General features: G+C 32.7%; 2 protein-coding genes across 2 annotated transcripts in view; both read left to right on the top strand.

Moving 5' to 3' along the window:
* Positions 1-7591: 7591 nt before the first annotated feature.
* LOC149484877 (uncharacterized) lies at positions 7592-8783 on the top strand. Its single transcript, XM_089701140.1, has 3 exons — positions 7592-7814; positions 7932-8003; positions 8509-8783. The coding sequence occupies exons 1-3, from the start codon at positions 7671-7673 to the stop codon at positions 8710-8712; spliced, it is 420 nt and encodes a 139-aa protein (XP_089557266.1). The 5' UTR covers positions 7592-7670; the 3' UTR covers positions 8713-8783.
* Positions 8784-20827: 12044 nt separating this feature from the next.
* The window catches only part of LOC149484876 (cardioacceleratory peptide receptor-like), a 78816-nt gene continuing 72335 nt past the window's right edge, over positions 20828-27308 (top strand). Inside the window, exon 1 of the mRNA XM_089701212.1 lies at positions 20828-21111. The gene's annotated coding sequence lies outside the window, so the exon portion shown is untranslated. The remainder of the gene's footprint in view (positions 21112-27308) is intronic.

Raw genomic sequence — 27308 nt, 5'->3', positions numbered from 1 at the left:
TGCACTTTCTTACTAGCCCATAGAGTTGATGGGAGAGACAAAATAGTTGCGGAGACAAAAATTGCTCTTGCGCGCTAGCTCTAAAAATACTAGGTTTCTACCCATGGTTTTGCTCTTACAGTTACAGGCCACGTTTACAGCCCTACATCTCCTTAAATTAATTACCTATTCATACAATTTAAGTATATTTTTATTACAGAACATTTAATAATTATCTATCTTATTTATTGCACTATATTAAATAGAATTGTAATAGATTGATGAAAATGATTTACGCATGTTCCTTTATTTTAGACTGAGAATTATATTTATAACGTATGGTAATAAAATCTCATGTTGACAGTTGACACAGTGACATGAAGTCGAGTAATAATTTCGAAATACCGCCAAAATTGCGATCTCAGTAGGTAAATATATTATGCTCGAAAGCACACTTGAAAGTTTCTTATGAATTCGTGGGTAGGTTTATTATGTTAGGAAGGTACTCTCATTATAGAAGATAAAATATCTATGAATTTTGGTGGTATTCAAAAAAGTATGAAAATTTAATTGAATGAAAAGAAATGTTATTCGTATTTATCATAATATAAAATTATGGAGTGGTAGTGCTCTATTTTTCTCTGACAGGTTAAATTCGGCAAATGAGAAACATATTCCCTATATATTGAAAAATTTTAAGGACCAAAATATTATGTTAAACACCAAAGGAAAAAACATTCGGATTTTTTGACAATTTTAATAATATTTGTACAAATACTTAGATATATATATTTTACCGATTTAAGAAATCGATACATACACTTTAATTTTGTGAATAATTTCTATGAAAGATTTACTTACAACCCTTTGCAACCCTTTGAGAATCTTCCCAGAAATTACATTTACTAATAGGTATTTGAACCTTATCCTTAAGCCTTTCAATTTATATAAAAACGAGGATATGGAGAGCATTTCAGTAATAAATGGATATGAAGAGGGAAGACGAATTTTCGTGTACATATTGTATTTACAAAGTACTTTTACTCTGACTGACACAATTGCTATTTTATTTATACAGGCGTTTATGAAATTGCTTCTAAAATATCATTTATTGTACATGCTATAATACTGTTGGACATTTTAAAATTTACAATTGAATTTAAAAGGTAACTAAAGTTTTACCCATGCTTATCTATGAAAAATCTTGCGAAAACAATCAAATATCCAAATTTCTATTGAAATCACAGAATATAATAACATGTAGGTACTATTGAAACATACAAACACATTGTTGATACATACATTTACGATTTTTATGAAGTTTATATAACATATAAATACTCATTAATGCGTAGTCACGTATTTCATTTGAAGTCAATGATTATGTAATTTCGCTATAAAAGTTATATCATGTTTTTATTTGGCTTCACTCTTTTATTTTTTACGTGTATTTATCGTAATAAATTGTTTTCAGATATTCTCGGTAATATTCAGATAAACACAGGCATTTATTTTCATTTATCATCTAACTATCATACCTGTATAAAAATACAAGCTGTTCGCCCGCGGCTTTGCTTTGAAATTACCACGGGATTGAGGTATAAAAGGAGCCTATAATATTATATCGATCCTAGTCTCTTAATTGCCTCTTGAAAAACAAATAAAATAGCTCCGTTACGTTGTGAATAAAGACAAACAAACACATTTTCCCCATTCATTTAAGTAAGGATATAGTAAACTAGAGTTTAATAGATAGAGCTTAATTTAATGCAATTTCCATAGCTTCCTAGTGTGGGATTATATCAGAATTTAGGATGTTTACGTCAAGAGATATGCAATTTTATAAATACCATGCAACATGCGATAAGTCGAATCATATTCATTTCTATATTAAGCTAAATCGGCTTAAGGGATTCAGAATGGCAGAATGTTTCGAGCACATATAGTATAATAGTTATTGCTTGTTCACTGACTTGCAACGCTCAAATTGATATGACGCATGCAGGTTATATTTGAAATATTTCAGAGATTTCCTGTAAGTTATTGGATGGCCGGATCGTAGGGAATTTAACCCCTGAACTTTTGCTGCACGTCTCGAGGTATATTATTCGAAAAGATTTAGTTATTTTGCAGATACCTTCCTTATGTAGTTCAAACGGAAAGATTTTAGCTCGTAGGATAGATGTATAGTTCTGAAATTTCACGGGGTACCTACACGAAAAAAGAGAATGCGGATTTCTGGCTCAAAAACGTCATATTTTTAGACTTTCCATTATTTACTTGCTTTCCAATACTAAGTATTGAGAGGTCCTAAATGGCGTCTCTTCCTACTCTTAAACTATAATATTAGACCGGGAGATACTGACACAAAATTTCGAGTCATTTGTAACAAGGATGGCGGTTCTACAGGGGTCTTAGTACGCAATGACAAAAAGAAAAATGATGGTGTGAACGCTGGTACCGGTGGCTTAGTCGCGTGGGCGTTTGTCGAACTCGTCGGAAAAATAGCGAAAGTCAAACGATTTGTAACACAAAAATTTTAGAATTTACCGATAGCCCATAAAAAAGTAGTAGGCGGTAGTGTCATGCCATACTTTTCCGGTGTGACTTACAGCCCGCCATACCGATCCGAATGTGTTGATTTAAATAAAACAATCATTCAACCATTTGTACCAGGCTAACTTTTGCACAGGTAACTATCGTCGTGCAGCCATTTACGAAAATCGCCATGCCATACTTTTCGGACGATTCCAAATGGTCGCCATACCGCCGAAAATCTGCAAAAATTTTTTATTTCGCCAAACTTTTTGTACCAGTATTGCATTTGGATTTTTGGAGAGTATTTGATAAAATCTGACCATTATTATATTTGCCATACTTCTAGTAGGGGGAAAAAGTGCTGTCATACTTGAAAACTTAATTTATTATTAATTTATATAAGTGAAGATTTCCAACACATAGATCTTTGAAATTTTGTATTTATATTTGTTGATCCTCAAACTTACAGGAAAAATAAGTGCCATACTGTTACAAATCGTTTGACTTTCGCTATTTTCCGACGAGTTCGACTAACGCCCACGCGACTAAGCCGCCGGTACCAGCGTTCACGCCATCGTTTTTCTTTTTGTCATTGCGTACTAAGACCCCTGTAGAACCGCCATCCTATTACAAATGACTCGAAATTTTGTGTCAGTATCTCCCGGTCTATATATCTGAAGCATAAATTCCAGTTTAATTTGGCATTACATCATATCATAAATCTTAATGTTGGGTTAGCTGCAGCTGCCAAGAGCCGACATTTTTGCTCCTTTGTCTGACCATATATAAATTAAATCTTTGTGTTCATGGGTTAACAAAGCATAGTTTATTCTACAAAAAATGTAAGTTGTTACTAATATATAAATGCGAAAGAGTGTTGGTCTGTTGTCTTTATTTTACGTCGCATTTTCACGTTGATTTTATGACATGATTTTTAATACCTATTTTATATTAAACCACAACACAACACATTAAAACACTACCAAAAAGGTTATTGCCCTGTATTTTCTCTATTATACAAAGGGTAAGTCCCAAAGAAAAGTGTTTATCTTCTCCACGCAGCTTCACGCTTGAAATCCCTAACCCTGATTGGTTGATGGATATGACGTGACGTGTGGCTATTAAATTTCATTTATCAATAGAAAATACGTTATAAATAATCGACCCTTTGTACATAATAGTAAGGGAATAATACGATTTTAATTCATAGACATCAGCTTTGCATTTTCTTTATTATTTACCGATTAAACGAAAAGCTTTTGAATGAGCCTTTTAATAGTGACTAATAAACTTTGTAACTTAGCGCGGGGTAGCGCGCGCGCGGAGACCAATCCTTAATCTAAGCTTTGTAAGTTATTACCTGAAAGATAGACCAAGGAAAAGAAAAAAACATACTATGATATATAATTTCAAAATTGTCAAGAAAAAATACTCAACCTATAACTACCTATATCAAACATTATCCGCACCTATTCAAGAGATCAGAGGTTTATACTAAAATGAAAAACTCGACTAACTGCAAGCAAAGGTCTTCAAAACTTTCCTCCTCTGTTTTCCATCTTCTCGATATAAATAGATAAAATGAAGAAGGATCTACAAGGAAATCTAATCCAAACTCAAAAGAAGCCACGCCATAAATATCGCTTCAACAACGCTGCACTTACCCATATAAAGGAAGTAAATAATATGAGTTTTTACAGTCTTGCCACGTACGGTTTTAAAACTAGAATGATACATGGAAAGGGTAGCTAGTAAAACATTTCATAACATCACGCTCGTATTCCCAAAGGGCTTTTTGAAGGGATTCCTGCGTGGGCTTCTAACAAATCTAGTGGAAAATTGTTCAGGATTATAATCGACTCCTACTAGTGACAAACATGTTTCCGAGAAGCAACGTGACAACTCTCAAGTATTCATGATCTGTAACATTATAGGAGCTTTTTCCAAAATGTCTTACTTATCTTTCAGTTTGAACAGAATATTACGGAGCACAATTTTAATTCTGGTCCAAATTAGACCATGTCTGATATAAAATCTAGATGGAGTCATCTGCACTTTTCCAATTACCAAGTAGTATTAATAATAGAAAAAATTCGATCACGAGGCGGGACTCGAACCCGCATCCAATCTGTTCGACTCCCGCCTCGTCATTGAATTTTTTCTATTCTTTATAAAATATTTATAAAGCATTTGAATGCCTTAAAACCAAAAACATAAAATTCAATGTTAGATAGATGTGATAAGGTTATTTAAAACTAATACAATCCCAGGTTATTTTTATCCTGTTTAAAACAACGTGCAGCTGGTATCATAACATATTTTTCATTCATGGTTCTCTTGAAATAATAAACTCGTTTCAAGCATTATATAAAAAGCTATTCTAAAGGTATATTTACTGAAACATGGTATGTTTTTACGACCAAAACATGCTGTCCTATACGTGTTATTGAAAGATTTTTCGAGCGCGTGTCGGTCGCCGATAACGGTTTTACTATTTGATAACATTCGCAAAGCTTTCACGTATTTTTAATACGTTTTTATATTATTACAAGCTCGTGTACTTACGCACTTATTTTTTATGGTAGATTTTATGCATCTACGCAAGTATTTTCAACCGTTTTTCTATGGGAAAAGTTGAGATTCAGATACTTACAGATAGATACTATATCAAAATGTAAAAAAAGGTGGCCGAAGTAACTGCATAATTATTTATAGTATTATCTATTTGTGTTTGGGAGCCGGGTTTCATAATCGATTTTCTTCCTTTTTTCTGAACTTCGTAGCACATTTGCTGTAGATCCTTATGAGAGTGGTTTAGTTTGATACTAGATAATTAAATTTAATTGGATAGTTTAGTTCATATACTTAGATTATGAAATTACCTGTCTTTCAACATATAGATGTAATCTACGTAGAAAAACCGTCTTCAACGAGACGGGGCGAGTGCTACATGATTTGTTTAAACACGGGATACGACTCTACTGTGGTTTTCAAATATAATATATGTATCAATATCGAACACTGATATGGAACCTCTATGTGGTAGGTATGCACATTCAGCTTGAAAACTAATGTTCAGATCACTGTACAATATTTAACACTGTTTTATACGCTGTATATCTAAGGCTGTATATTTCAGACAGCTTTTATTTAACATTGTGACGTATACAAATGTATCGTATTACTAGTACATTACTCTCGAGTGACATTTGATACAGCTAATGTGAGGAACAGGTTATATGAAGATTTTGTGTATTCTTTTGAAGAACGAAAGTGCCGGTTCGTGTTATCTTATAATGTAATGCAAAGATATATTACGTTAAATAAGAATCGTTTTTGGTAAAACTCATTGAATGTCTGTTGAAAGGTATAAGTTACACAAAGAAGCATGAAAATCACATTAAATTAGCCTAGAGGGTTGAAATAAAGTTGAAGTAAAAAATAAAATTGCAATGAAAATAAATGTTATGTGACAAAATGCCTCGTAATATTATTTTAATGATAAAGGAGATGTAGTCTTAATATACCTAATATAATATCTTATAATTAAGGAATAGGTAAATAAAAAACTTATCGACGATTCCATCATTTTTATTTCCATTTTAAAATTAATAAAAACTCTTACAAAATAATATAAACACATGAGCGAACACACACTTTAACAGCAATCGTGCATTTTCGCTCGCAAAATTATACGCTAAATAAACTTTATTAGCGAGTGCATTCCCCACTTACGGCCATAAAGCAGTAAGTTCTGTGTTCCGAGTGGAAACTATTGGAACTCCCTCGACATTTGTTCGACATGAGTTAGTGCGGATTGCGAAGCGCGTGGAAGAAGGAAAGAACAGATTTTGTTAGTTTTAGATATTGTTGTTTATTTTTTTTTCTTAGTACAATAGTAGGTACATAATAATAATAATATTATGGTATGTGTAATATAATGATTCGGCATCAGAATTACTACGTATAGGTATATTATTTTTGATTATGAATCTGGTGCCACTTATACTTTTTACTTGTGAACAAAACTATAATGAATATGTCCATGTCTATGAAAATATAAAAGAAATAAACGTTATTTATTATTTATTTAATATTTAATCCCGCCATTGTTTTCTATTATTTTGTAGTTTTTAAAATGATCCAAGAACCTAATAAGTACGCTGATATTTTTGTTCAGATTCAAATAAATAAATTAACATTATAAAAAATTACATATCATCAAAAAATATAGGTTGATAGGTACCTAACTACCTACCTATATTTTTACAGCCGTACAAATAAAAACTTGCTTATTCAAACCTTATGCAATGAATAGATATGATTGGAATAAATAAAGAATATGGATGTCATAACTTCATACAAATAAATTAAGAATAACGTCGATGTAACTATGCTCACGCTATGCAATAGGCGCGAAGCGGCAACGTAGCAATTCATTCATAAAATTATGAAAAACATTGAAATTGTCTATGGATAAGCGTTTCTGCTGTCATTTTGACAATCGACACTCGATTGACTTGAGACTTCCCTCCATTCGAATTTGTTTTCGAAGTTTCATTGTATGTCTTGTTAAATTATTTGGAAAATATTATTGGAAATATATTATTATATTATAATTAAATATGCAAGCAAATAAAAGAGAACGCTGTCTGAATTGGGAAAAGGAGGAAAAGGTATGTAGAGTTATGTACATTTATAATTGATGCGTGGTAATTTCTTTGCTTCGATCATGTTTCTTGTACCTCTCTCTGTTCACAGCAACTGTTTAGGAATATCTTACGACCCTATCTAAATATAATAGAAAATAAGGATTTAACTACCAATACAAATAAGGAAAAAACAAAGGCTTGGGACGAAATAACAGAGAAGTAAGTATTGTGTTGTTTTGTATATTAGTTTGCTTATAAACCTTATTGATGTATCCAAACATTTGAAAAACATTTTTTAAAAATTGTACGCCACATGGCAGATCACAGCGGATCACCTCATACATTGTAATAACCCTTATAACCTGTGAATCACAATAAATCATTTGAATTTGAAATTTGAAACATGTTATTTTCAGTTTTAATCTAGCAAATATCAGAACAAGGGATAGAAAACAATTAATTAATCAATGGAAGGTCCAAAAATTAAATTCGAAGAAAGAAATGTCCTTGTTTAGGCGAGAGTCAAATAAAACTGGGGGTGGCCCCAAACCTCCTTCTCCTTCCCCAGATGCTGTGGAAATACTGGACATGGTACCTCAGGAGTTTGAGATTGGTTTTAATGAGTTTGATTGTGATGGTATCAAGGTTAGAAATTAACTTAAATACTATTCCTTTGTTTACATTACTAAGTAAATAATTACCAAGATTTATCTTGTAATGACGTTCTTTAAGTGGTCTCATCATGGGTGTTTTTTATTTCAGGATATTACAAATGAAATAAGTGGGAATCCAGATCCTGTGGAACCAAATACACCAATGGATGGAAATAGTAGTGTAGGGATTTTTTTTGTGTTCCTTTATTATAATCATACAATTTATTATTAAATGATATTAACCAGGTATAACCATATCAAGTGACATAATGATCACTAGTAGGTCACTAAGTAGTAGTAATAGTGGTAGTTAGATTAATATCTATCTATTATATTCAGGTAGATACTTGTATGAACTGCTCTTGTTAATTCCAGGAAATTATAAATAACAAGATTGGCAAGGCAGTAGAAGAAACAACACCACCAAAACCAACAAAAAAAAAACCTCAAAAACAAAAAACACCAGTAATTATATACATCTTAACTTTTGATTTAGTTTATATTTGTTTTTGTTCAATTTCTACTTATTTCCAAAATATTTTTTTATTCAAATGTTTGTTATTGAGATATATAATTATATTAAATGTGTGATAGATATAATGTTGGTAGCTGTTCATGGGCAGAACTTAGAATTTTAGTAAATCTAGGGTATCAAAAGATAATTAAATTTTTCTTGTTTGTTATAGATAGCAAGACAAAATAGTTTTGATTTTGCTGAAGCCTCTTATAAAGACATGCATAGCTTTAGAATGCAAGAAAATGAGCGCCTACAAAAGGAACATGAATTAAGAATTACTCAAATGGCTGAAATGCATGTGCAAGTTATGAAAAATTTAAAATTGCAACATGAAATTTTACAAAAATGCTTGGATACTAATAAAAATGCATAATATAATATTTATCGTTTTATTTATAAACTTATGTACATAATTACTAACTAAATAAAATTACATAATAAAAATATACTATAATATACATATTATATACATAATTAAAAATTATCTTCAATAAATGTGGCCCGTACTGCAGGTCCACGCAATGTGTTGATACCAGCGGGTACTGTTGGTGGTTGAGCAGGTATTTCTTCATCGTCGTCATCATCATCATCACCAAAGAAAGATTCCTCATTTAATTCGATGGCTATATTGTGCAATATAGCCAAAGCAACTATATATGCTTTGGTGTTGTCCAGAGCTGTTCGAAAACCTGATAATAAACATCTAAATCGACTCTTCCACACACCAAAACATCTTTCAACACTTGTGCGTGTTCTAATATGGGCATAATTGTATGCTTCTTCTTTCCGAGTAGAAGGATTTAGCAGGGGTGTAAACAAGTACGGAGTGCAAGCATATCCAGAGTCTCCTAGTAATCTACCATGTATTTGCCCACTCTCAAAAATTTGTTTTATTCGGCTTTCACTGAATATGCGTGAATCGTGAGTGCTGCCACGCCAACGAGCAACAATATTCGTTATTTTTAATGTTGCATCACACACTACCTGAAATTAAATAATTGGTGAGTCAACACACAATTTAATATGGTGGATATATATAACTGATAGTTTACATATAGATAGATTTTATGCAGTTTGAGAAAAAATAAAATAACACACACCTGTACATTTAAGGAACTGTATCCTTTCCGATTTATATAATATTGACCACTAAGTCCTTGGACTTTTGGTATTTTAATGTGAGTGCAGTCAATGGCACCAACCACATTTTTAAACCCAGCAATCAGTTCAAACTGCTGCATAACTTTCAACTGTTCATTTAAAGATAGCGGCATTTTAATGTAATCAAACCTTTTCACTAATATTGCCCTTGCTACCCGATGACATACAGTAGAGACAGACTGCTGAGTCAAACCGTGAATATCACCAGAATCATCTTGCATCTGAAAGTTAATCAAAATATTTTAGTTAGGTTAGTTACCTAGTACCTACATAATTGCTTGCACAGCAAACTACAAATACAAAAATATTGTGTGGGTTACTCTAAAAATGATGTTTATTAATGAAATAATTAAAATTATATAGTAAGGTACACACTTACTTGATTGCGACCCCAACATCTCAAAGCTATCAATATCTGGAGAACAGAAGATAAACCACCACCACGTCTGTCTTTATATAGAGAGTTGCCAAATAACTGGTCCAAAAACATAACTCCAGGTTTAGAAAATCTATATTTTCTACGAAACTTATTATCATTATAAATATCAAAGGGGTTTTTCCTAATTTCGTATGTTTTGATCTCTTTGTTCTTACAGGATTTTCCATTTCAATAATGAAATTATTAATTTGCTCAACTTCTTCTACTTCTCTTATTGCTCTCATTGCCATTATCTCGAATTAAGATTAAAAATTGCTTCTAAATTACAACCTTTACTACAGAAAGTACGAAAAGATGTGTTTTTATTCGTTTATGTCAGACTTATACTAGGGTGACAGCCGGAATAACTATGAAATAGCATTAGTATGAATACTTATTACGACGTTATGGTAGGTTTAACTTATTACGTGTTTATTTGTATGATTTTTCCTTATTCTTAGTTTATTCTTATCATAAAATGTTATGACTCGTTTATTTGTACGGCTGTTAAAATATGTAGAGTAGGTACTGTACTGTAGGTTAGACAATATTACTTAAATTCTCTTTTGCAAAAAGTTAACGCATTACAAGAAAACGACGAATATAATGTATTTGGATCTAAAATAAACCGATCAAATATAATTATTTAGAATTTATGGGAGATATATCGATCAGGCAGATATTAAATTTGATGCTTAGTGGATATCAATCGAAACAGATCTCAATGTATTTCCGTTTTATCTGTTCGTTGCCCTCTGAAACCTCTTCACTGTATTCATAATTGTTTCAAGAATTTAATCATTTATTATTATACAAAAATGAATTATTGTTTTTTGTTATTTATTTTACTATTGTTAGAGGGATTTCATTATTTAAAAATAAAGGCACTTGCTTAGGATAAACTCAAAAACTATTTAGCAGATTTCCTATTCCTTGAGCGATATAAGTTACTTTACCAATAGAAAACTAAATTTTTGCAGAGTTTACACAAGTTATAAGTAACTGTTTGTCTGTGCTTTTACATTATTACGCACGATTTTGTCACAATAATTCAATTGCCCAGATTTATAAAATCTCTACATTTATGTTATACTAGCTTTCCGCCCACGGCTTTGCCCGCGTTTTCAAAGAAAAATCTGCGTATCTCCCGTTCCCGTGGGATTTCCGGGATAAAACCTAGCCTTTGTGTTAATCCAAGTTACTCTCTATATGTATGCTAATTTTCATTGAAATCGGTCCAGTAGTTTATGCGTGAAAACCTTACATACATACATAATTACAAACCTTTCCTCTTTACAATAGGTATTAGTATAGAAGTATAGATAATGAGTCAAGATTTTTACTCAGAAATCAACTAATAATAAAGATGTTTAGAACCGTATACTTCAATTACTTACCTGCACATAAAAAATTATTCGGTAAATCGGTGAAATCCATCTAATCGATATTACATTATTTACACTCTGTGTAAGAAAAGAAAACGACAGAACTTCCTGTGAATTTTAACTTTGTTAACACTTTCTTTGTTTTCCTTTTGTTACTACATACTCTCTTGCAATAGAATTTCATATGTAACTAACCTTAAGATTAATAATTGTTATGTGAACTAATTTTGAAAGCAAACATTGCCAGATTTAATTGATAAGGTTTGAATAGTCACCTTTAATTTAAATTCATAACTATTACCATATATGAATACAAATAGTTTGTATTATTAGTCTCATGATGTATATCTAGATAATAAATTTAATTCAATATACAGCGTGTTTAATGTTTTAGTTTGTAAAGAGCTTTTATATTTTCCATATATATTTATTTATTTATTTATTTATTTTATACTTTATTGCACACACATCAGAAAGTACAAATACAGAAAGAACATAAAATAGAGAAAGACATGTACAAACGGCGGCCTTATCGCTAGGTAGCGATCTCTTCCAGGCTACCGTATGTATATGCGTAAGGAGAGATTTTGATTGAGGTGGGTGAGCAAAAAACAAGGCGTAAATGAACAAAATAAAATTAATATATCATATACAACGAATAAATATAATAATATATAACAAAATAAGGATAGGAAAGAAGATACGATAACAATAAAGAAGAGTGAAATAAGCTAGGTAAGAGAGAGATAATGTACCTTAAGTAGGTGCTTAAAACTTCTTAAGGTTTGTGCCTGACGCACTTCTAGTGGGAGTTCATTCCAAAGTTTGGCTGCACGAACTGCAAAGGAATTACCATAAAATTTGGTCTTCGAGACAGGGACACGCAGAAGAAGAGTTTTGGAAGAACGTGGGAAGGGAGAAGTGAAAAAATCAAACTGATCTTTGAGATAGTGAGGAGTTTTAGGATCAAAGAGGATGGAGAAAAGAAGATGTAGGATATGGGAGTTGCGGCGGAAGCGGATGGGAAGCCAGTTGAGCTTTTTGCGATAGTCCGACACATGGTCGAACTTGCGCAAACCAAAGATGAAACGAATGCAAAAATTTTGAAGGCGTTCAAGTCTATTCAACTGGACTTCCGAAAGATCAAGGAAAGAGGTGTCGGCGTAATCAAGGTGGGATAGGAGAAGGGAATGAGCTAGCATTATTTTGGTTGGGATAGGCAGAAAGTTGCGCAGGCGCCGAAGTGAGCCAGCAGAAGCAAACATCTTCCTACTAACTTCCTTCACATGGACATCCCACGACAGGGTCTGATCGATAAAAATACCCAAGTTTTTAACGTGGGTACTATATCCAATCTGTATGCCGTCCAACAAAACTTCCGGAAGAGTTGCCCAATCAATCCTTGAGAGAAATGACGCGCTGCCGATAATGATTGTCTGAGTTTTAGATGGGTTGAGTAATAGACCAAAACTCTTGCTCCAGTTTACAATGGTCGACAAATCATTGTTGACCTTGCTGATTGCTTTGGGCAAGTCTTCCAGAGTCGCTTGGGTGTAGATCTGGACATCGTCGGCATACATGTGGTAGAGAGAAGTTAAAGAGTGAGTTAAAGTATTAATGAAAATTGCAAAGAGAAGAGGGGACAAGACGCAACCTTGAGGCACGCCGGCATTGATATTGCGCCAGGACGATGAAATGTCATCGAGTGCAATTCGCTGCCGGCGCCCGTATAAATAACTACGAAACCAATCACACGCTAATGGCGATAAGTTAAGTGAACGTAACAAACCCAGCAGTAACTCGAAGTCAACAGAGCCAAAAGCATTGCTGAAGTCAAGTAGCGTAAGTACGGTGAGTTGTTTGTTGTCCATGCCAAGTCTAATGTCATCGGTGATTTTGGTGAGAGCAGTAGTCGTCCCATGACCAGGACGGAAACCGGATTGGAAAGGATTGAATAAATTATGTCTGTTAAGGAAAATACTGAATTGTTGATGCACTAATTTTTCAAGAACTTTTGACAGGAACGGTAAAATAGAAATTGGTCGGAAATCACTGTGGGAGGAGGGTTTGGACTTTTTAGGGAGAGGAATAACCTGAGCACTTTTCCAAGCAGAGGGAAAAGTACCCGAGGAGATGGAAAAGTTTAAAATATGAGTTACGATAGGAATGATGAGGTCAAGGATAGGGATGATCATGTTACGACTAATGCCGTCACTACCGACTGCATTAGACGATACTGACATTATGCTCTTCTTAACATCACCATTAGCGAATTGGCTCAGATGGAACGGGGGGAAATCAGGAATTGGTAAAGAAGAAATATATTGGAGAGAGTTTGATTTTGTGTTATTATCTAAAATAGGAGAAGAAGCGGTGAAATGCTGATTTAGAAGATCTATATTAATGTTATCAGGAAGGGGGTTACTAGGTTTATTACCAATTCCTATGGATTTTAAGAATTTCCAGATTTTACTGGAGTCGCCGTTCTCGACAGATGAGTGAATATGGCGTCGTTGTGCATCTCTACAACATGTATTGCAACGATTCCGAATCTTGACATACTTTTCCCTGTTCAAGTCATTGTTATTCGACTTAAGTTTGGCTTTAGCTTTCGCTTTTAAATTTAACAGTGACTTGAGGTCATCCGTGAGCCAGGGAGCAGGTAAATGTTTAAGTTTGACTGGTCTGAGGGGTGCGTGTTGGTCGTATAGCTGAGTCAGAAGTGAAGTAAACAAATCAACTTTCGAGTCCATTGTATCGGCAGATAATATAACAGACCAGTCAATCTTACCGGCATCACGGTGAAGACTTTCGATGTCTATCCCAGCAAAATTGCGTCGCATCACGAGTTTGGGTTTAGGTTTGGGAGATCGCAAATTGTAACAGAGGAAAATAAGGTCGTGATGAGAGAATGCACTAGCATCATACTGACCATATTTTAGGACGAGGTTAGGAGAGGAGACAAAGATTAGGTCGAGGAGAGAAGGAGAACAGTTTGGAATAGAGTGAGTAGGTTTTAAGGAGAGAGGATGAAGGTTGTTAGATTCAGTAATAGAAAGGAGAGTCTTGGCTCGGGAATCGTTTTTAAGGAGGCAGGTGTTAAAATCCCCCATAAGGATGGAATGCTCATAGATAGGAATAAATTTTGCGAGGATGGTTTCGAAGGAGTGGAAGTAATTAATGGAGAGGGAAGGACTATAAAACACACCCAAGAGGATTTTTTTATGGGATAAGGAAACTTCAATAATGAGATGTTCAGCAGCGTCAGGGGGAGGGGGTTGCGGCGATACGCTTACAATATTAAATGGAATGTGAGACCGTAGATAAATTGCGACGCCTCCCCCACCCCTCCCCGAGCGATCATTCCGTATTAAGTGGAAACCAGGAAGTGAGTAGGCAGAGGAAGGAAGGCAGGGTTTGAGCCAAGACTCGGAAATAAGGATAGCGTGGGCATTAATAGAGTCGAAGGAGGAGAGGAAATCAGGATAGTGTGCAGGCAAACTTTGGGCATTTATATGGATTACATTGAAACTTTTCAAGCTGGGAGGGAGACAAGAGGATAGGAAATTATTTAACGGAACAAAGGAAGAACTGCGAAAACTATCGTCACTACTATCGTCTTCGGAAGATAGAGACATATAGTTAAGATCACTAGATGAGTCGTCTTTAACCATTAATTACAAAAGTAAACAGTTTATACACCTTACTTACAAACACCGAAAAGATTTAAGAGTAAAATAGAATATTAGAATTTATTAAATAGATACGTGCTATATACAATAGACAATAAAATAAATATTAAATAATATATGTATTATATTATAATATATACGTATATACACAACACAAATTATATAATATAAGCAAACAAACGCTTATTTTTTTCTACACCCCCAGCAAATACAATATAAAACAGGTTATTGCAAAATTACATGAAACGAAACAAAAACATACTTAAATCATAATTGACATTTGACATTTGCTATTGACATATCAGACAATAATTGATTATTGACATTTGACACTGACAGAATGTCATTCGAATGTAAAAACAATATTTGAAAAACGACACAAAAATTAACAATGATTTAAAATACACAAAAGAGGGTAAAAAAGAGTAATCGGACATACGGAAGGTGATTATAAAGAAAAAGGATACATAAGACACAACAATAAAGGTGAAATTAGTTTGAGAAGGACATACAATGTAATATTATAATGTGCATATTAATAAGTTTATTTAATCTTATTACCCATTCTTTTAGGTCTAGAAGCGGCTTTAGTACAGTTATTTGAATCGCTTAACATAGGAACACTTGAGGTCAATTGCACATTATCCACTCGCGCGCACGGAATAGTGTTTAAATCGTTTAGGCAGGTTGCTTGGTACTTATCGCCATCAGAACCAATAATGAACACATTGCCATCCTTGGTCCAACATTTGGGGAGCCCGAACTTCTTCCTAGCGGCCATGAAAGTTTCGTGTCGAGATTTAGTGAGGAATTCAGAGAGAGTGACACCACTGTTTTTGAACTTAGTTTTGGAAAACCAGACAGTATTCTTCGTTGCTACATCTCTGAACTTTACTAATAAAGGACGAGGCTTGACAGCACTAGTACTCACATGACCCATCCTGTGACAGCGACTGAAGGAGTCCGCATCAAGGTTCAACGACTGAAGCTTGCTAGATAAAGTCGCTAACACTACTGCTTTTGTGTCTTCATTGTGGTCTTCCTTAACTCCGTGCAGAAGAAGAATCTTGCGACGAGACCGCATTTCCTGTATGTCATGTAGCTTGTACAACATCTCCACTTCACTCTGCAGGATTTTCAGCGAAGACAATATAAAATTTTGGAAGAGTGAAAATTCCGTAGTAATATTAGAGGAGGCAGGTGTGTTGTTAGTTTGCAATTGCTTTTGGAACTCTGCCATCCTGGTGTTAAAATTCTCAGTCATCTGTGCAATGTTTTCTTTCAAGTTCTCCATCTTAGTACCAGTAAAAAACCAGTGTTTGTGTTTTTTTGCAAATAAAGGGAAATCAAAGTAAGGATGATATGCTGGTAGGTGTAATACTTTACAGACTCATAGATTTATAGTGAAAAATTGCTATAAATTATTTTTAAAACTTTTATAAACTCAGAGCTCAAAAAAAACGTTACTAACTTTTTGAGCGCCTACCCTCGAAAAAAGAACGAATGATATATTTAAAAGAACGAATGATTTCATATAACGATTACAATGAAAGCCACTAGCGATATTCACGCCTTATTCACGCAAACACATTTTTTTCATATCTAATATACCTATCTTCTTATATAATATATAAAAATGAATCGTAAAATGTATTGGTAAGCGCATAACTCGAGAACGGCTGAACCGATTTCGATAATTCTTTTTTTATTATATTCCTTGAAGTACGAGGATGGTTCTTATGTACAGAAAACGTAAACATGTACCACGGGCGAAGCCGGGGCGGACCGCTAGTTTTCCATATATATTTAAAAGAACGAATGATTTGATAACGGATACAATTAACGCCACTAGCGATATTCACGCCTTTTTCACGCAAACACAATTTTTTCAAATATCTATTACATTGGATATTAATGCAACCTATAATATGTATATACACAATACTTTCTTACAATTAAGATTTATTAAATTCTAAAAAACTCCATATTAATAGTTTGAAAAGGGAAAATTTGGAACACTATTCAACTGTATCAATGTATATAGTACCTATTCTTAGTCCAACCAAGGACATTCCAACTAATCTACTAATACTAGGCTAGAATGTGTATTTCAATGTTCGCAGAATTAATTCTGATTGACTTCTAGATGCTGTGTGAAGATTGCTTCTGTAATTGTCGACCTAATTCCGGAGATATCAGCCGCCTGAAACCAAGATATTTCTCAATCAGTGTGTTTTTGATATGTATTATAATTAAGTAATATTTAATACAATATACCTGTTTGACTTATTTATAAGCTTTCCAGGAATCTCCCGTGTTGTCGGTAACTTAATAAATGTATATTAAAAACTTTCTTGAGATCAACTCTATCTTTAAAAAATCGCATCAAAATATCTTGCGTAGTTTTAAGATTTCAGCATAAATAGGCACAGACAGACAGCAGGAAGCGACTTTGTTTTACAGCTACTATGCAGTGATATGTAATACAATAAAATATTGAATACTATTTATATTTTTATCTACTATATTTACACACATTGGTAAAGGGCGAAGCTACAGGCAATAAAAAGAGTGTGTAGAACTAGTTCGGTGGATAATAATATTATTATGACTGATTGCAAGTGTGCCAATAAATATATTTTGTTTTCTTTCACTCTCTTTCATTTTTACTACCTGTCATGGTTTTTTCGTGAAAAAGTAGTAAATATTATTTATAACAGTAGTAAGTAGTAAAAAAGTTAAAATTAGTATAATTAATAATTTTGCAATAGGTACATTAAAATTTATTAGCATGATTCGTAAATTCTCAGACATATAAGAACGTTTTATAAAAAGTGCAATTATCTTGATCCAGTTATGAGTTCATTACATTTTATGGCATACTTGCGAAGATAGTAAGTAATGAAAATTATTGTATCCGTCCGCCCACGCTTGCTGTAAAATATATTAAAGGTACAGTTCAACAAAATAATTAACCGATGACTAAAGTTTGTTATAAAGTAAAGTTGTAATCCCTACTTAATATTATAAATGCTAAAGTAACTCTGTCTGTCTGTCTGTTACGCTTTCCCGGTTAAACCTCTCAACCGATTTTGATGAAATTTAGCACAGACAATCTTTAGACCCCGAGAAAGAACATAGGCTACCTTTAATTGCAAAATATTTACCACGGGCGAAGCCGGGGCGGACCGTTAGTAACATATAAAAGGGGTGATCACAATATATAGGTTGTTGAAATTGGCACATAGCAAAGGAGTGATAGGAGCCACAATATAAAGTTAGTTCACTACTATAATTAAAGGGTAAGAATCATCTACCCACATGTTTATTCAATATCGGTTCTTAGTGCAATCCACAAGCAATTAGGAACCATTCATTAATGGTAATCAAGACGCTCTTACGTGTTTACGATATGGTTCATTGAATTATTATGGTTTAGTATCTTCGGATTAATAACGAATCGAGTATTATACCTTTTTTATTGTTACCTATATAAAACTTAAGTGAAAATAATTTAAGTGAAAAGATGGGTTGCCATTGATTCTGATAACTTAAACACCTATATATTTTTATAATACTTTAATAACTCAAAAAGATTCGAATGCATTTTATTGACTTTTGGTTTGTCTCTGTTTAGTTTAGGAAAATTAACTGTAAAGTTTAAAACTTATAAAAACCCTACCAGGCGTAATAGATAACGATCATTAACTTACGATTATTAAATAAAAAATTATTAAACTTCACATCTAGCAATTCATCAGTTTCTATCAAGATCTTCAAACTTCAAGGCGAGGGTAAAAACGAATTAACCTCTGATAGATTTATAGTTCCCAAACGCGTATAATCGAATACCAATAGGTATAGTCCTTGTAAATTTTTAACATATTTCCTTCGATTTTGTAAAATAATCTCGCGTAGTACGGACTGGTACAATAGTATCCTTGGTAAAAAGGTCCTGTGTACATGAATATTGAAAATAAACCATAGATTATCAAAAGGTACAAGGAAATAGATGGAAATTGGAACGAATTTCGTTAATTCTTTAACTTTGGTTGAATCTGGAACATTTTTATTGCTCAGTTTAAGGGCCGATTTTTCAATGCTTGGATTAAACTTATCCATCTAATAAAGTACACGATAATATTAAAATGTCACGTAAACTGTCAAATACGGGCAGTTAGAATACGTTTTTAAAATGGTAGTTTTATACATTATTCGACGCATAAGTTTTATCCAAGCATTGAAAAATCAGCCATAAATAGTATTATTAACTTGTTTAATAAAATAAATTTGACGGATACAAAACGAGATTAATTTATTAGGTATATTAAAGCTTGTTTGGCTTTGCTTGATTATTTTAATAAATTGTTTATGCCTTGTCCAACTCGATTCAGAACATATTCAGAATGTAAAATATAAATCAAATTGACTGTATTGTCCAAAATAATACATTTTTAGCATATTTGTTCGATGCAGATTTATTTTATACCGAGAAAACTAATGTAGAGCAATTATTCATTCTGAAAATAGATTTGTTTTAAATCGCATGCTATTTTCGTGATTTCACACGTTATTTATTTATATTAATCTTTATGTGTATATTATTTTTATCTCAGGTTTTACACGCTTATATTCTCAAGAAACATTAATTTATTGAGATGATTACATTCCATTAAAAAATTCAATTAAAATGGATTGACAATAAAATCGATTTCCATCGATTAATTTTATTTATGTTTTTAGAAATGTTTTTTAATTGTTTCATTCATATCGAATTTTCTATTAAAGTCGTAATGTTTTCGTAAATGTATCACGAGGTCATTCACTTATCGTATACGTCACAGCGTATCTATAACTAGTTGGATAATTAATTAATTTCATGAGTTATCCTTGGATGAGTTTTATTAAAAACTAGCGGTCCGCCCCGGCTTCGCCCGTGGTACATATTTACGTTTTCTCTACTTAAAAACCATCCTCGTACTTCAAGGAATATAATAAAAAAAGAATTATCGAAATCGGTTCAGCCGTTCTCGAGTTATGCGCTTACCAACACATTTTGCGATTCATTTTTATATATAAGAAGAGAAGATGCACTAGTGACACATTAAAAGTGTTATTTTTAATGCATATGAATGTAAATTGTAGGATATTGTTTTATACATAAATAAGAGACTTTAAAAGAGAGCTCTACTATACAAAGGCAACCATACTTGTTTGGTAATTTCACTAAACCTTTTAAAATGTTAATAAACGATATTTTAATAGTAACTGCAAACATAAGAAAACAAAAGAGAGCTGTATAATTTTTTACTTTTGTACTTTGACTTTTCAGTTTTTCTTAGTATCGATGAAATTCGATGACAATAAACCCGCATCTTTAATACAAATAAAAAACTGCCATTGACGATACTCGAAGTTCGGGAAATCTTTTTCCCAACTACACAAAACTTGCATCAAGTTTCCCGCAGTAAGGCAAAGAAGCTGAGCACGTACACGAATAAAAAATCGCGGTCATCATTGTGGCTCCGAAGGGACGCATACGGATAGAAAACGCAAAAACTTTCCTCTAATCCCCCTGAAAAGTTACAAAGTCCAACAGACTTCTAAATCAGAGAATTTATCGTTCTACAATATGTCAAACTGTCAAGAATAAATCCGCGTAGCTCGTAGATTTGTCAAGAAATTGTGTAAAACGAACCCATATCTTAAGAGATTTATTAAATTGGCAATGTTCAATCTGAGAGAATCTTCCTTAATTGACTGACACGAATCACGGTGTTGCAAAAACATCACGGGCTAACTCGGATAAACTGACGCGGGAACGTTCCTTGCTCTTTTCACTTTGAGACTATACTCAGTTGCGTGCGCCCGCTAGCTGGCATCCGTACTTTCGCCCGTCGCGAATTAAAAAAATAACTTTAAAAAGTAACAGTGTCAATGATGTGACGTAATAATCGCGTGTTAACGATTCCAAATTTAAATTTATAAACGTGTCAACGATGTGATTGACAGTTTTATATTTTAATTTAAAAGTTTTGGCGCGCAATGACAATGACTATTTCAGTTGAAAAGTGAATTGGAAGTTGCCGAATTTCGAGTCAAGGATTGCGAAACTCGTGAGTAATTATACTTAATAGTATTTAAGTGTCAACTGGGTGTAATTTACCTAATTATAAAAGATAATTTGTGGGTTGAACTCCTTGGATTACTCCGGTCGAATATAAATAGGTTTTATGTAATAAAATATAATTTTAAAGCTCATAATAATAGGCTGACATTCGGATTTGATTATATTTTTGCGTGAGCAAGCAATTATGTCGGAAGGGTTTGTGAATTACGTTATCATTGGCTAAGTCATTTATGCGTATGATTTAATTATTGATGTTAGCCTAAGCGATGTGTCTTTACAAATGTAGAGTTACAGAAATAACATATGTACAATTTAATATTAAGTTCTGATTTCCGGATATTTGATGCAGTTATTTATTAAAATACTTCCTTCATTTTCCTTTCCTTACTTTTAAATGTTTTTTTCTAACAGATATAATTAGTAGGTATATGTTATTTAGGTATGTACAAATTAATTATTTGCTTTTTTAATATTTTACTAATAATATCAAAAAGTATGAGATTAATCATCGTTTCTCTTCAAAAGCATTGACTATCAATTAAATGAAAACACGGAAAATTAAAAAAGTTTTTTCATTTTGTAACAAACATTCTATGAATATTTATAAACATTTATACTCTGTTGTTCCTTGTCTATCTCCTGAGAGCTGTAAATTCGTAAGAAAGATATAAAATTTCTCAATGAAATTGAATTTTTGATAAGATGTTATTAAAAGAAAACAATTTCTTAGTAACACTAAGCACGTATGAACTTTGACCTACTATAGAATTCTCGTATATGATCGTCGTAAAACAACATATTGTTCAGTTGTTCAGTCTTAAGTGACAAAATATTTGAAATTTTTAGTTATTTTATGGCTTTATTATAGTTACCTAGGTTTTATATAAAATAATTCAATTGTATGATATGATAATAAAGCAGAAGAGTTTGTTTGTTTGTTTGTTCGAACGCGCTAATCTCGGGAACTACTGGTCCGTTTTGAAGAATTTTTTCGGTGTTAGATAGCCTATTTATCGTGGAAGGCTATATATCATACTATCACGCTAAGACCAAAAGCAGCGGGGCAATGCGGACAAAACCGCGGGGCACACCTAGAATCTTATAATATCTTGACATTATGAGATATAAAATACAGAAGCAAAGCTCTACATAATAGCTAAATGGTGTAAATGTCTTCGAATCTATTTGTTTCATTTACATATCTATAAACTCAAAGGTGACTGATATAGTGATCTATCAACGCACAGCCCAAACCACTGGACGTATCGGGCTGAAATTTGGCATGCAGGTAGATGAGATTGAGGACGTAGGCATCCGCTAAGAAAGGATTTCCCGAAATTCTTGCAGGAACGGGGAAAAACGGGGATGCACGTACAAAGTCGTGGGCGGAAGCTAGTTATTTCAATAAACTTCTTTGTCTCTAGAATGTCACTCAATTTGGTGAAAAGTAAGAGTGATATTAATTCAATTTATATATATACTAGCTTTCCAGCCGCGGCTTCACCCGCTTTGTCTAAAACCTAATAAATATTAACATATATCTATAATAACTCTATCTATTAAAAAAACCGCTTAAAATTCGTTGAATAATTTATGTAAATTATTTATGTAGCCTTTTTTATAGTGTCTACAATGAAGTTATTTAAGATATTCTGGTTAGGTGGCAATTAGGGTAAAAGTGGGATAGATGCCGCAAGGGGATAGATGCCCCATTTTCAAAAAACCTCACTTCCCAGAGTCGTGACTACGAATTAATGATTTAAATAGGAGCTCCTATCACCCCACACCTCGGGTACGCATGAGCTGTTGTTTGATGAAGACGTGTTTCGCTAGTGCGTGTTATAATATCCGGGGCGAACTTCACGAACACGTTAAAATTTAAAAAGGTTGATATTTGCCTTTGCATAACTTTATAAGTATTAATAAATTTCACTATATTTCTTATTATGTCTATACACTAGTTCATTAAGTACAAATCTAAGTGAAAATAATGGCTCTTTTGTTTTTATTTAATAAAAAAAAATACTGGGGCAGCTATCCTTATCAAAAAGGATAGTTGCCCCTTTTTTTCGAGGGATAGACGCCCTTAGGGGCCTCTAAGGGCATCTATCCCTCAATACATATGTACTGTATGTTATTATCGATAATCACAGGAACTGTTTATATTTTTACCTGATTGCGTCAGAGGTTTTCTTATGTTAACCGATTTTACTCGTTTAATTTGTTTTTTTTTGTTATGTATACTTACTTATTAATGATCTGCCCTTATACTGATTGTAGGAGAACCACGCCACGAAAAGAAGGAGTGCGAGCGCAAGTAAATATTCTTGGACAACAGAACAACTATGTTAACATGACATTTACTGGTTTATCATATAAATTTTATTAGATTTCGCGTTTATAGAGTATGTAAGGCATCAATCCCACTCTGTAGGCATCTATCCTCAAAAAAGGTGTTCTACAAAAATATTTATTATTATTACACATTATCTATAAATGATAGGATAAAAAATATATATAGTAATTCAAAACAGATAATTAACCTAGCTATATTCATACAAAGTGTTCGTATAAGATTCATGTTTTTAAAGTTATGAGGCTATTTCAAAAAGTGGGGCATCTATCCCACTTTTACCCTAAGGAATCGATAAGTGGATATGGCTAAATGCAAAAGTGTTTTAGGAAAATTTCGTTACAAGAGCGAGAAGAATGATATTATGAGGTTGAAAATAAGAGAAAGAGAGCACTATATTTTTAGCAGTTTCTTTTTTACATAAGCGAACTTTTTTATATCTAAGTGTTAAAATTGTGATTCTGATATTGTTTGTTTTATTTATATACTAGCGGCCCGCCTCGGCTTCGCCCGTGGTACATATGAAAAATAGATGTTGGCCGATTCTCAGACTTACCCGATATGCACAGAAAATTTCATGAGAATCGGTCCACCCGTTTCGGAGGAGTATGCAGACTAACATTGTGACACGAGAATTTTATATATGTATAAGAAGATTAATACAATTGCACGTTATAAACATTTCTTATATGGAACAATAAAAACATTATCTTATTATTACTAATATAACACCTAAAGGTCAATTAAACGATGCACTAGGCCAGTGGAGTTTTTACAAATATTTTTTTCCTGTTATTAATTTATGCGAATATTAATTTATTAGTGTATTTGGATTTATAAACAAAAAAATTAATTAAAAATTAAGCCAAAAGATTCGGGTGTTTTATTGAAATGATAGAGATGGTTTTGCAGTTTTGATTATAAATTCTAAATTGTATCAACTAAATTGACGATCATAATAAAAGGATTAAAAAAAAATGGTTTAATTAAATTATTTGTTATGTATTTATAATGTGCAATTATGTGTCATTACGTGTAATTAATTATTTAATTTATTATGTAGACTTGAACAGTTAGCGATGAAGATAAGATTAAGATATCGAGAGGAATGCTATTCCCAAAAACGGCGGAAGGTATTTAATTCTTATTATGTATTCGTAATTTAATTTGATTTTAAAGTCTCTATTATTTTATGTTGACTAGTTCCACATTATATATTGGAACTAGGAAATTAGCTATGCTTCGCGATTTTACCCTCATTGCACCTATGGTCTTAGCGCGATGTGATATAGCCTTCCTCAATAAATGGACTATCTAACTGTGAAATTATCAGACCTGGTTCCTGAGTTCCGTTCAAGCAAGCAAACAAACTCTTCTGCAAAAACTAAACAACTAAACACTTCATAATATTGGTATAGATTGCATGATAATCAGATCTAATTATTATTCGGGGCAGGAACGTTGGGATATTTGAATACCCTATTTGGCGATTAACTAAACGCAAACTATACCCGTCCAAAATCGCGTTTAAATACAAAACTATAAACTGTGGTGAAATACTGATAAATTGCGAATAAAATTATGTTATATATATTTAAATATTCATGAATGTAGGTCGGTTGCTCTAGTTTTTAATTCTCGTTTGTTGATTTGAAGGTTATTGCCTTAAAATATACGCTTACCCTTAAACTTCCGGTATCGTAAAGAAAATATTATTTACGTATATTAAAAATGCGAAAGTCTGTTTGTGTGTTTGATGTTTCATCACGCAAAAACTACTGAAACAGTTTGAACGAAATTGTTAATAGTATCGTTAACCTATTTTGTTTCCATTGTATCTCTACAGATCTCTCTCAGTTATATAAAGGTTTAGGACATGAATGCTGGTAAAGTTTTTCTAGTAGTTGTTTTGATCTCTTTTTTCACGACAAAGACGATACATTGTGTAAAGATTCCTTAGAAAACAAGATATACGTGGGTTCCCATACTTTATTAATCGTTACTTAAAAAACTAGTGTGTCAGACCACAGATAATAAATAATACTACAGAGAATATCCTAATTATATATCCTATCCTACTAATAATATTATAAATGCGAAAATTTGTGAGGATGTGTATGTGTGTGTTTGTTACTCTTTCACGCAAATACTGAACCGATTACAATGAAATTTAGCACTCGTATAGAGGGTAACTTGGATTAACACGTATGATAGGTTTAATCCCGGAAATCCCACGGGAACTATGCGGGTTTTTCCTTTGAAAACGCGGCGAAGCCGCGGGCGGAAAGCTAGTAATACTATACCTATATTCATACTATTTCTCTGTGTTGTAGCTCTAAATTATTGGAGAGAGATTTGAGAATGCAACGGTTATGTTTCCAATTCCTGTAAACATTTGTTTGTCCCTTTGTGGAATATGGGGCGGAATTTCAGTACTTACTAATTCATTGATCAATCTTATGTCGGGCTTGAATTGGACAGCTCTTCGTCTCGCATTGTACTATGGCACAGATATTATAATACTTACTATACCGACTAGTAACTATACTATAGTAGCAATTTATATTATAATCTGCAATAAAAATTTCAAATAATAATATTGTATACGTAGTATATTATTATTAGTCTGTGGTACTACCTATCCCACGGCTGAAACGACGACGACGACGACTACTTATCAAAGAGAAATTTCATTCAATAATTAATCTTAAATTTTATAAAACATTGTAATTGCTTTGCTGATAAAAGAATATAAATAAGTACTTATAGATAAACTAACATAATAAGTGTTATAATTTAAAATTGAATTATTTTACGACTCCATTGAAACCAGGGAAATTTTAATATACATTTAATTTTCAGGATATCATTGTCCACAACATCATGATTTTCATTTATTCATTGCTCTCAGCGGAAACTACAGCTACATTAATTATTTGCTGCGATATTTCAAATATAAATTTATCTTAGTTTCATCAATGAAACATTAAACCGACATTGAACTTTATTGTATCAAGTCAATTAATAATAACCTCTAATAAATATATAAAAATGAATGTTTGTCTGTATGTCTATTATGTAACTATAAACTACGGATTTGATCATGTGTTGATTTTCAGCAAAGTATTGTACATGAGCCCACGATGATTTCTGAGTTCCTACAACCAATTTTCGACAGTGTAACTCAGGCGAAGCCGGGATGCACTGCTAGTAATAAATATTATATCTTAACAATGTATAGTCACATTTCACACGAAGCCGGGTGACAACTTTAGTTTAAAATGAAATAAGAAGTCAAACATGATTTTAATAGAGTTCTATAACAACTTTCGCAATACGACCGGTCTATTTCCTAAATTACGTAAAAGAATAACTGTGACAAACGAGTACAAGTAAAAAATCCTATAAACACATATAATAATAACTCTAAATGGATGGGGAACTATATTTTCTATCACCAAAATTTATATTTGTCATCAAGTTGTATCACCTAATAAATAGATCTATCACCACGAAATATTTTCGTTCTCAGATAAACAAAAATTGTTCCCAGGTATGAATTATCAAATTAATGTTAATATATGTGTAAAATAAGAGATCGATAACCAATAAAATTATATTGCATTACATGAATATAAAACTTCGTTCTTATAATAACGGTTTTGTTATTTAAATAATAGCTCTGTGCTCAGAATGGTAGATCTGTCACCAAATAAATCGATTATTGATCCCTGACTGCGATTCCTTTTTATTTGATATTTTGTCACCAATACAGTATAGTCCTTTTCACCTATGATGATTCCTGTGACACTTCATCGTGTTCCGAATTA

The sequence above is a fragment of the Colias philodice genome, chromosome 11 (genome assembly GCF_061535455.1).
Source record: "Colias philodice isolate Cphi_HAF_F1 chromosome 11, ilColPhil1 Martin Lab GWU primary, whole genome shotgun sequence".
Classification (NCBI taxonomy): Eukaryota; Metazoa; Arthropoda; class Insecta; order Lepidoptera; family Pieridae; genus Colias; species Colias philodice.
Note: the sequence above shows the minus strand (reverse complement) of the source record. Positions and strands in the feature narration are given on the sequence as shown.